This window comes from Triticum urartu, chromosome 6, assembly GCF_003073215.2.
Source record: "Triticum urartu cultivar G1812 chromosome 6, Tu2.1, whole genome shotgun sequence".
Classification (NCBI taxonomy): Eukaryota; Viridiplantae; Streptophyta; class Magnoliopsida; order Poales; family Poaceae; genus Triticum; species Triticum urartu.
This window is the reverse complement of record NC_053027.1, coordinates 375,098,755-375,110,278: the sequence shown is the minus strand read 5'-3', so window position 1 is coordinate 375,110,278 and position 11,524 is coordinate 375,098,755. Positions and strand designations below refer to the sequence as shown.

Sequence of the window (11,524 nt, the reverse complement as noted above, 5' to 3'; positions counted from 1 at the left end):
AGACAATTTATTTATCTGGCTAGGGGGCGAACGTAAAAATGCCCTGGCGTCTCGCATTCATTCGACGCATGGAAGATAGCCCTTATTGGGCACAGAAGCCAAGAGGTCCAACATTTATGGGACCGGACACTGCTTAACAAACATTCGAAATTTGGAGAAGAACCTGCCTTGCAATGCCGAAGACAACACTGCACGCCGGACTCATCGTCATTGAAGCTTGGTTCGGGGGCTACTGAGGGAGTCCTGGATTAGGGGGTCTCCGGATAGCCGGACTATATCCTTTGGCCGGACTGTTGGACCATGAAGATACAAGATTGAAGACTTCGTCCCGTGTCCGGATGGGACTCTACTTGGCGTGGAAGGCAAGCTAGGAAATACGGATATGTATATCTCCTCCTTTGTAACCAACCTTGTGTAACCCTAGCCCCCTCCGGTGTCTATATAAACTGGAGGGTTTTAGTCCGTAGGACAACATACAATCATACCATAGGCTAGCTTCTAGGGTTTAGCCTCTCCGATCTTGTGGTAGATCAACTCTTGTACTACTCATATTATCAAGAATAAATCAAGCAGGACGTAGGGTTTTACCTCCATCAAGAGGGCCCGAACCTGGGTAAAATATCGTGTCCCCTGCCTCCTGTTACCATCCGCCTTAGACGCACAGTTCGGGACCCCCTACCCGAGATCCGCCGGTTTTGACACCGACAACAATGAATTCTCAAGTCATGTATATGACGATGATGGAAGTTGCATGGCAATATATCTCGGAATGGCTATGGAAATGCCATAATAGGTAGGTATGGTGGTTGTTTTGAGGAAGATATAAGGAGGCTTATGTGTGATAGAGCGTATCGTATCACGAGGTTTGGATGCACCGGCGAAGTTTGCACCAACTCTCGAGGTGAGAAAGGGCAATGCACGGTACCGAAGAGGCTAGCAATGATGGAAGGGTGAGAGTGCGTATAATCCATGGACTCAACATTAGTCATAAAGAACTCACATACTTATTGCAAAAATATATTAGTCATCAAAACAAAGTACTATGCGCATGCTCCTAGGGGATAGATTGGTAGGAAAAGACCATCGCTCGTCCCCGACCGCCACTCGTAAGGAAGACAATCAATAAATAAATCATGCTCTGGCTTCATCACATAACGGTTCACCACACATGCATGCTACGGGAATCACAAACTTGAACAGCAGTATTTCTACAATCCACAACTACCCACTAGCATGACTCTAATATCACCATCTTTATATCGCAAAACTATTGCAAGGAATCAAACATATCATATTCAGTGATCTACAAGTTTTATGTAGGATTTTATGACTAACCATGTGAATGACCAATTCCTGTCATCTCTCTAAATAGATATAAGTGAAGAAAGAGAGTTTAATTCCTTCTACAAAAGATATGCCCACGCTCTAACAAATATAAGTGAAGCAAAAGAGCATTCTACAAATGGCAGTTTTCTATGTGAAGAGAAACAGGCAATCCAAACTTCAACTGATATAAGCGAAGCACATGAAGCATTCTATAAAGCCATACTCAAAAGATATAAGTGAAGTGCAATGAGCATTCTATAAATCAACCAAGGACCATCTCATACCAGCATGGTGCATCAAAGAAAAGTGAAAACTAAATGAAAAATATGCTCCAAGATTTACGCATATCATGTGACGAATAAAAATATAGCTCCAAGTGAAATTACCGATGATCGTTAGAAAAAAGAGGGGATGCCATCCGGGGCATCCCCAAGCTTGGTTGCTTGGGAGTCCTTGAATATTTACTTGGGGTGCCTCTGGCATCCCCAAGCTTAGACTCTTGCCACTCCTTATTCCTTCATCCATCGTGATCTCTCCCCAAACTTGAAAACTTCAATCACACAAAACTCAACAGAAAGCTCGGTAAGATCCGTTAGTACAATAAAGCAAATCACTACTCTAAGTACTGTTGCAAACAAATTCATATTTTGTTTTTGCATTTTAGCTACTGTAATATAACTTTTCCATGGCTTAATCCACTGATATAAATCGGTAGTTTCATCAAAAGAAGCAAACTATGCATCAAAAACAGAATTTGTCTAAAACAGAACAGTCTGTAATAATCTGAACATTCACCATACCTCTGTTTCTCCAAACATTCTACCAAAATTAGGACAAATAAACAATTTATATAGAAATACAGTGCAAAAAGTTTCAGAACCATTTGATGTTCCAGCAAAAAATGTAAAATCGCGCGCTACAGCCAAAGTTTCTGTCCTACACCGTACAAACCAACAAGTAATCTAAAACATCCTAAAGGCAAACCTTCGCACATTATTTTCATAATACAATGGAATTGTACAAGGGGATAATTATTTTTCTTGAAAATTTTCTGTAATCAAGATTCACAAAGTTTGAACAAAGTTAAAGGAGCTCCCCCACTTCAACCATGCTTGTCTCTCTCACTTTCACTTTCCTTTTTTGAAAAAAATTTGGGTTCCCCTCTTTATTTTTTTGTTTTTAAACTATATGAAAGCACTCAACAGAAATAAATGAATCTCTAAAACTTTTGGGTTGTCTCCCTGGCAGCGCTTTCTTTAAAGCCATTAAGCTAGGCATATGGTGCTCAAGTAATGAATCCACTCGGATCCCAAGGTATATCAAAGCCAAATTTAATTAACAATGATTTGTAATTTAGTAGTGAGCACAAAGTAACATATATCAAGCAATGACGAAGTCTAACTCTCTTCCTATGCATCGGCATGTCATACAAGAACAATTCATGCACATCAAGTAAAGGCCAATACATATCATAAGCAGTTTCTTGCAAAAAAATCGTGTTTGAAACATAAAGAGGCGGAGATGTAGTTCCTCTCTCATAATAATTGCAAGTAGGAGCAGCAAGCACATGCATATTATATCTATCAAAATCATCATGTGTAATAGTAAAACGCAACCCATCAATATAATCCTTAATAAGGGTAAACTTCTCCGATATAGTGTAGTTGGGAGAATTCAAAAAGATAATAGGACTATCATGCGTGGGTGCAATAGCAACAATTTCATGTTTAACATTAGGAACTATAGCAAGTTCATCTCCATAAGCATAATTCATATTGGCATCTTGGCCACAAGCATAGCAAGCATCATCAAAAAGGGATATTTCAAAAGAATCAACGGGATCATAATAGTCATCATAGCATTCATCCTTCGGTAAGCATGAAGGGAAATTAAACAATGTATGGGATAAAGAGTTGCTCTCATTAGAAGGTGGGCACAGGTGATCAATCCGCTCTTCCTCCTTTTGTTCTTCGCTCTCCTCCTCATCTTTTTCATCCAATGAGCTCACAATGTCATTAATTTCTTCTTCCATAGACTCCTGCAAAATATTAGTCTCTTCTTGGACAACAGAGACTCTCTCAATAAAATCATCAGTATCGGAATTGAATTCATAATTATCATAGCAATATTTAAGGATAGCTAAATTTTCAGGTCTATAAACTGAATCATCAAAATTTTCACACTCTTTAAACAAAGATTCAATTTCATAAGCACCCATAAAAGCAACAAATTCTTCTATTAGTTCCACATCATAGTAGTCATATATACCATTAGCATAAGAAGCCAAGGTTTTATCATCATTAAATTTGTATGAAAAGGGAAGGTGTGGAGCCTTCATCCTAGAGCAACAAGTATAATCATATCTCAAGCATAGTTCCCGAGCATACCAATGCAACATATGAATTTGATCCCATAATAGTTTCCATTTTTGAGTCAAGCAATAATCCTTAAAGTATTCACGTTGATCCAACGTGTCTCCCAATACATAATTGAATGGGGTTTTCTCAGGATTATCAAAGTAGTACATAATATTTTTCACATAACCAGCAGTGAGGGTTTTAGGAGGTTCCCCATCTCCATGAGTAGCAGGTACACCTAATTGTTTTGGTATTTCATGTTCCATATCCATAACTAAAGATAGAGAACAATTTAGACTAGCAAATAAAAATTACTTAGTGATAAAGCAAACAAGCACACACGAGAATACTCACCCCACGCTATGGCTCCCCGGCAACGACGCCAGAAAAAGGTCTTGATAACCCACAAGTATAGGGGGTCAATTGTAGCCTCTTTCGATAAGTAAGAGTGTCGAACCCAATGAGGAGCTAAAGGTAGAACAAATATTCCCTCAAGTTCTATCGACCACCGATACAACTCTACGCACGCTTGACGTTCGCTTTACCTAGAACAAGTAAGAAACTAGAAGTACTTTGTAGGTGTTTCTGGATAGGTTTGCAAGAATATAAAGTGCACGTAAATAAAAAGTAGGGGCTGTTTAGGTAAAGAAGCAATAAAGTTAGTATAACAAGTATGGAAAAGTGGTGGTAGGAGTTGTGAAATTGTCCCTAAGCAATTGACTACTTTACTAGACCGATAGCAAATTTTGTGTGGGAGAGGCCACTGCTAGCATGTCATCCCTGACTTGGAATTCTATGCACTTATGATTGGAACTGTTAGAAAGCATCTGCAACTACTAACGTTCATTAAGGTAAAACCTAACCATAGCATTAAGATATATTGGTCCCCCTTCAATCCCGTATGCATCAATTTCTATGCTAGGCTGAAGTTTCTGTCACTCTTGCCCTCCAATACATAGTCCTATCAACATACAACTAACCCTATGGTGTGATCCACACGCGCGCTCATATGATGGGCACCAAAGGACAACAACATAACCACAAGCAAATTAAATCAATCATAGCAATTCATCAACCACCGATAGGACAACAAAAATCTACTCAGACATCATAGGATGGCAACACATCGTTGGATAATAATATGAAGCATAAAGCACCAAGTTCAAGTAGAGGGTACAGCGGGTTGCGGGAGAGTGGACCGTTGTAGATAGAGGGGGGAAGGTAATGGAGATGTTGGTGAAGATGACAGAGGTGTTGGTGTAGACCGCCGTCACACGATGATGGCCCCGGCGGCGTTCCGGCGCCACTGGGAGAGAGAGCCCCCTTCTTCTTCTTCTTACTTGACCTTCTCCCTAGATGGGAGAAGGGTTTCCCCTCTGGTCCATGGCCTCCATGGCATGGGAGGGGCGAGAGCCCCTCCGAGATTGGATCTGTCTCTCTGTCTCTCTCTGTTTCTGCGTTCTGGGATTCTGCCCTTTCACCATTTCTTATATATCCGGAGATCCGTAACTCCGATTGCATTGAAACCTTTGCTCTGATTTTTTTCGAAAGTTAGCTTTCTTGCGGCTGAAGAAGAGCAGTAACCGCCTTACGAGTGGCTCCCCCGGGCACCGTCTCGCGTTGATTTTCTTCCCATATTTCACATATATTCCAAAAATAATCTCCGTTCGTTTTTATCCCGTTTGGACTCCGTTTGATATGGATTTTCGGCGAAACAAAAAACATGCAACAAACAGGAACTGGCACTGGGCACTGGATCAATATGTTAGTCCTCAAAAATAGTATAAAAAGTTGCCAAAAGTATATGAAAGTTGTATAATATTGGTATGGAATAATCAAAAATTATAGATACGACGAAGACGTATCAACTGGCAACTGGCAAGCATGCCATGGGCTCTGGTAAGCTGCCGGGCTCACCGATGCCGGGGTATCCAGACACCCAGGAGTTAGACACCGTCAACGTTGATTCTCCTGAGAAGGATTGTGAGCACGTTCCTGTGTTTGATAGGAAGAGGAAGCGGGCAGGCTTCATGGAGGAGGAGCTGAGCGTCTTCAGCAGCATGAATGAGGCAGTGAAGGAGGTTGCCACCGCCATCAGGGAGAGCAAGAGTGTGGCCGTCCACCCTAAGCTCTACAACACCATCATGGATCATATTGGCTTCAGCCCAGAGGCTCTCATGGTGGCTCTCAACCACCTGCTGGACAACAAAGCCTAGGGTGTTGGGTTTGTTGCCATGGGAGCGGACCACAGGGTGCTCTGACCGAAAGACCTGGCTAGGCAAGCACTAGTACTAGTGCTGCTTCTGCTGGTGGCGACGGCGTGCATGATCCTCGACGGCGATGGCAACAAGGACGACGATGACGACATATATTTTGTGTAGTTAGGGCTTGAAAACAATTTTAGGGTTTGTATATTTTGGTGAGGTGGTATATACTAACCCCTCACGGTGATCCCTGCGGTGATCACGAACTTGCGGTGGTTGGATGACACCCTCTTTTAGATGTGGTGGTAGGATGATACCAAAGTAGTGCTAGGTTGAACTTGTTATGGTCATGCATGCTTACTAATGCTCTTCTGCTCCATTGCTTGCTCCTAGAGTTCTTCATTGCTTGATGTTTGTGTGTTTTAATGCTTGTTGCTTGAACTTATTGCTTGTTTGCACTACCGGAGCAAGTGGTATGTGGTGTTCGAAGGTAGGGTTTCAGGGGTTTACAGTTCATGAGAAGCTTGCAACAAACAAGTTTCAAGGTACACCGACAACAACCACAGATGAGGGTTTAAGACTAGACAGGCGGCAGAAGATGCCTACTCCAAATATGTGCGAGAGTATTCATGCAGCAAGGTTGAGGTTGGCAAGAAGGTGTGTCGGCCGTTAGGACTGAAGAACTTCGTCATCTTCGTCCAATTCATCGTCATAGCAGTGCTGTGGCGTTGGTGTGTTTGGTGTGATCGTGTGAAAGGTGTAGTAGTATTGGTAAGCTCACCAAGTAGGGTACAAGGTGAGCACAACTCTATGCTCGTATGTAACCAAACAACGTGCACCCATGTGAGTACATACAATGCGAGCAACCAAACACGGTACGTGAAGACATCGCTACGATGCAGAAAGAGGACATGCAGACAACCAAACTAAGTGGATATATTGATTTTTAGCCTCCAATTGCTCAGTCAGGCCCAACTGAAATAAGTATGCAAATGAATAAAAAAGAATGCAAGTCCTCCAGATGTATGCGGCCGGCATGCGGGTGTTTTCAACCACCAGGAACAAAAAGAGCAACAAGCAACCACAGGGGTGTGTCCCACACGTCAAGCTCGCAGGAATGAATATTCACTGGCAGGTAGGCCCAAGCAGAAACTGAACGGGTTGGCTACCGGCGCTGCTGCCGTCTCGCCTATAAATCCGTCCGCTCCGTTTGCACCTCCATCTCGCGCCGCGCCTCTCAGACACCTGCACCTGCCATTGCTCCTTGAGCAGAGTAGTCATAAGGCAAGGGAAGCAAGGCGGCCGAAGATGTCGACGTGCGCCGCGAGCCTGGCGCCGCTGCTGGGCACGGCGGCGGCGAACGCGACGGACTACCTGTGCAACCAGTTCGCGGACACCACCACGGCGATCGACTCGACGTACCTGCTCTTCTCCGCCTACCTGGTGTTCGCCATGCAGCTCGGCTTCGCCATGCTCTGCGCGGGCTCCGTCCGGGCCAAGAACACCATGAACATCATGCTCACCAACGTGCTCGACGCCGCCGCCGGCGCGCTCTTCTACTACCTCTTCGGCTTCGCCTTCGCCTTCGGTACGCCCTCCAACGGCTTCATCGGGAAGCACTTCTTCGGCCTCCGTGACGTTCCCCAGGTCGGCTTCGACTACAGCTTCTTCCTCTTCCAGTGGGCCTTCGCCATCGCCGCGGCCGGGATAACCTCCGGCTCCATCGCGGAGCGGACGCAGTTCGTGGCCTACCTCATCTACTCGGCCTTCCTCACCGGCTTCGTCTACCCTGTGGTGTCCCACTGGATCTGGTCCGCCGACGGCTGGGCCTCCGCCTCCCGGACGTCGGGGCCGTTGCTCTTCAACTCCGGCGTCATCGACTTCGCCGGGTCCGGGGTTGTCCACATGGTCGGCGGCGTGGCCGGGCTCTGGGGCGCGCTCATCGAGGGCCCCCGCATTGGGCGGTTCGACCACGCCGGACGAGCGGTGGCGCTGCGCGGGCACAGCGCGTCGCTCGTCGTCCTGGGCACCTTCTTGCTGTGGTTTGGCTGGTACGGGTTCAACCCCGGCTCGTTCCTCACCATCCTCAAGTCCTACGGCCCGCCCGGCAGCATCCACGGGCAGTGGTCGGCGGTAGGCCGCGCGGCCGTGACGACCACCCTCGCCGGCAGCACGGCGGCGCTGACGACGCTGTTCGGGAAGAGGCTCCAGACGGGGCACTGGAACGTGCTGGACGTCTGCAACGGCCTCCTGGGCGGCTTCGCGGCGATCACCGCGGGGTGCTCCGTGGTGGACCCGTGGGCGGCGATCATCTGCGGGTTCGTGTCGGCGTGGGTGCTCATCGGGCTGAACAAGCTGGCCGCCAGGTTCAAGTTCGACGACCCGCTGGAGGCGGCGCAGCTGCACGGCGGGTGCGGCGCGTGGGGCGTCATCTTCACGGCGCTGTTCGCGCGCAGGGAGTACGTGGAGCAGATCTACGGCGCGCCGGGGCGGCCGTACGGGCTGTTCATGGGCGGCGGAGGGCGGCTGCTGGGCGCGCACGTGGTGCTGATCCTGGTGATCGCGGCGTGGGTGAGCTGCACCATGGGCCCGCTGTTCCTGGCGCTCAACAAGCTGGGGCTGCTGCGCATCTCCGCCGAGGACGAGATGGCCGGCATGGACCAGACGCGGCACGGTGGGTTCGCGTACGCCTACACCGACGAGGACTCCAGCAGCAGGCCGGGCCGCGGCGCCGGCGGCAGCGTCGGAGGGTTCATGCTCAAGTCGGCGCAGACCTCGCAGGTCGCGGCCGACGCCACGTCCCCGAGCAGCTCGGTCTAGTGATTTATATATGCTGTAATAACGGATACACATATTTCATACACGGGAAATGTTTAAAAACAGGCGGATGATTTGTTGGTTTGATCAGCCGCCTCCGGGGCCGTTCGATCGCTGTGGCGCCGAAGCCTCTTTCTAGCCGCATGCAAAGTCAGCCCACCTACGTGACCGCGTAGCCCTCGTAGTAGCTAGACGCGCGCCTGACTTTTTTTCTTTTCTTTTTGCCGTGGTTGCGTTCCGTGACTGTCTAACAGTCCATTCTACTTGTACTTTCTCACGCAGTGTTTAGCCATGTAGCTATGCATGTATGTGATGCTACAAATAATCTTAATAGAAAGCACTTAGCAAGCAGCAAACAAAGATTCCATAGCATCATATTCTTGATGTTGAATGTGGGTATTTGTTGGATTTTATCCTAGCAAGCTCATGGTGTCATGGTTGCCTGGATATAGCAATGCTTAGGGTAGTATCCTTAATTTCGCAAAAAAAAAGGGTAGTATCCTTATGCCGCCGCTGCTGCCGCAGTAGTATAGATACCATTGCATCATCATCGGAGCAGCCGAGCTACCATCGTAGCATCGTCAAAACAGCCATGCCGTCTTCGTAGCCACGGTACGGAAGCACGCCGTCGCAGCATCGTCGAAGTAGTCGGGCCTTTGTTGGATTATCATTGTGGTCATCGAAGCACGCCGTCGCAGCACCACCGTGACCGTTCGAAGCACGTCGTCGTTGCGGTTCGTCGCATCATTGCCACAACTGTTGAAGCACGCCATCGCAACATCATCGAAGCAGCCGGGTTGCCGTCGTAGCATCACCGCAGCTACCGAAGCACTCGTCATGACCGTCAAAGCATGTCGTCACAACATCCTTGAAGCAGCCGGGTTGCAGTCATAGCATCACCGCAGCTATCGAAGCACTCGTCGTGGCCTTCGAGGAATACCGTCGCAACATCCTTAAAACAGACGTGTTGCCTTCGTAGCATCGCCGCAGCTACCAAAGCACCCATCATGGCCTTCGAGGAATACCGTCGCAACATCCTTGAAACTGACGTGTTGCCGCTATGGCCGTCGAAGCCTGCTCTCGCAACATCCTTGAAGCAAACATGTTGCCAATGTAGCATCGCCGTGGCTACCGAAGCACCCGTCGTGGCCGTCGAAGCATGACGTCGCAACATCCTTAAAGCAGACAAGTTGTCGTCGTAACATCGCCGCATCCGTCGATGCACACCACGGCCATCAAAGCGTGTCGTCGCAACATCCTCGAAGCAGCCGGGGTGATATTGCAGCATCACCACGGCCACCGAAGCACGCCCTCGCGCCATCGCGGCGACCGTCGAAGCATGTTGTGCCCTCGCGCCATCACGGTGATCGTCGAAGCATGTTGTTGGAACATCGTTGAAGCGGACAGGCTTTCGTCGCAGCATGCCTCGTAGGATCGCTGCCGCTATCGAAGCAGTCGGGCTGCCGCCGTCCAGCGTCCCAGCACTGCTCACGCTCACACACTACGCCCACAACAACTAGACCACCATTGGATGGTCACCTGTGTACGTTCTTTTCTTTTGAATGTATTGCCATGCAGAGTTGACGTATGTGTGTGAGCGCAAAAAACGTGTGGCCCAACCCAGCCCATCTCACGTGATGCGTCCGTCAGCGGGGCAGTACTGCAGCGGGGAAGTTGGGACCGATAGGCTGGATCGCAAGGCTGGCTAGGCGGCCTAAATTCAGCAAATATCATCTGGATGACGCGTAGCAGTGGCCTTCATACACACGCACAAATGACATGCGTGCAAGTGCAACGCCTCGGTATGTTTCCCCTTTTTGTGTTGGGTTGGATCTCGAACTCCTCAACGTTTGATGCTACGTGAGTACTGCTACGTGATTGTATAATAAGATCCACGGGAGGAAGTAGTCTCCTAGGGCCTATTCAGTTTGGAGGATTTTCATAGGAAACACATAGGAATAAGGATCCCGGAGGAAAATTTTTTATAGATGCATTCGGTTTGTAGGAAATGTGTACAGGAATTTTGTAGGAATACTATTCATTTCCTATGCTTTTGAAGGAAATTACACATCCACTCAAAGCTCATTTTATGTGTAGAAACGAGGTGAGTCAATTCCTTAGGATGGCAAGTGTCATCCTATAAAATTCCTATACTAGTACTAATTCCTACGTTATAAAATCCTCCGAACCGAATGAGCCCCTAATTTTTTTTTCTGTGCTATGCGCGCGCGTGTGTGGAACTACGTGTGCTTGTCTTTTTTCTTCTTTAAAACTTAGGTACTAACTTTGTCAGATTAAAGAACAGTTACATCATCCACCTTTCCCGCAAAAAAAAGAAGTTAATACATCATCCATCAGGCACTTTACAAGAAGCAATGCTACACACACGGGCATTATGCTAGCGGGGTTTACGAGGCTGCTTAGTTGGGCTAATTTAATTAGAGATTTGTAAAAGCCCCGTAAAGCTCCGTGGGTATAGAATTTTCGCTTTACAAGAGATGTCGACGCCTCCTCTAACTACAAAGATGTTGGTGTCGAGACGGCTAGCGGAGTTAGTTTATGAGAGACAACATTTACCTCTCTTACACAGTGAAGGAATGAAACCAAAGCATGTCTTGAAGAGAGGATGATACAATCTGCACCATGGTGGCCGCTCCCGAGGTTGTGAAGCCCCCCCTCCTGCATCGTGTTGATCACTTCCATGTTCCATGTAGTCCAATTGTGGTCGGAAGTAGTTTGTTTCTAAGTGCACATGCCTCTGCCATGATGCATCGCCAACATACTCAAGTCGTTGTTAGATACATCAATAAACCCCCATTT

General features: G+C 47.6%; 1 protein-coding gene and 1 pseudogene across 2 annotated transcripts; both read left to right on the top strand.

Moving 5' to 3' along the window:
• Nucleotides 1-5,899, top strand: part of LOC125516793 — a 75,468-nt pseudogene extending 69,569 nt beyond the window's left edge.
• Nucleotides 5,900-7,101: 1,202 nt separating this feature from the next.
• LOC125517604 (ammonium transporter 1 member 2) lies at nt 7,102-10,619 on the top strand. 2 transcript variants are annotated; one of them, XM_048682814.1, is made up of 2 exons: nt 7,102-8,742; nt 10,462-10,619. In XM_048682814.1, the coding sequence occupies exon 1, from the start codon at nt 7,196-7,198 to the stop codon at nt 8,705-8,707; it is 1,512 nt and encodes a 503-aa protein (XP_048538771.1). In that variant the 5' UTR covers nt 7,102-7,195; the 3' UTR covers nt 8,708-8,742; nt 10,462-10,619. The 2 variants fall into 2 exon arrangements, with proteins under 2 accessions (XP_048538771.1, XP_048538770.1); XM_048682813.1 differs by having other exon boundaries at nt 7,102-8,751; nt 10,471-10,619.
• Nucleotides 10,620-11,524: the final 905 nt, after the last annotated feature.

Bases quoted from the DNA above. Each gene is read 5' to 3' on its own strand.
- LOC125517604 (XM_048682814.1), top strand. From the start codon at position 7,196: ATGTCGACGTGCGCCGCGAGCCTGGCGCCGCTGCTGGGCACGGCGGCG.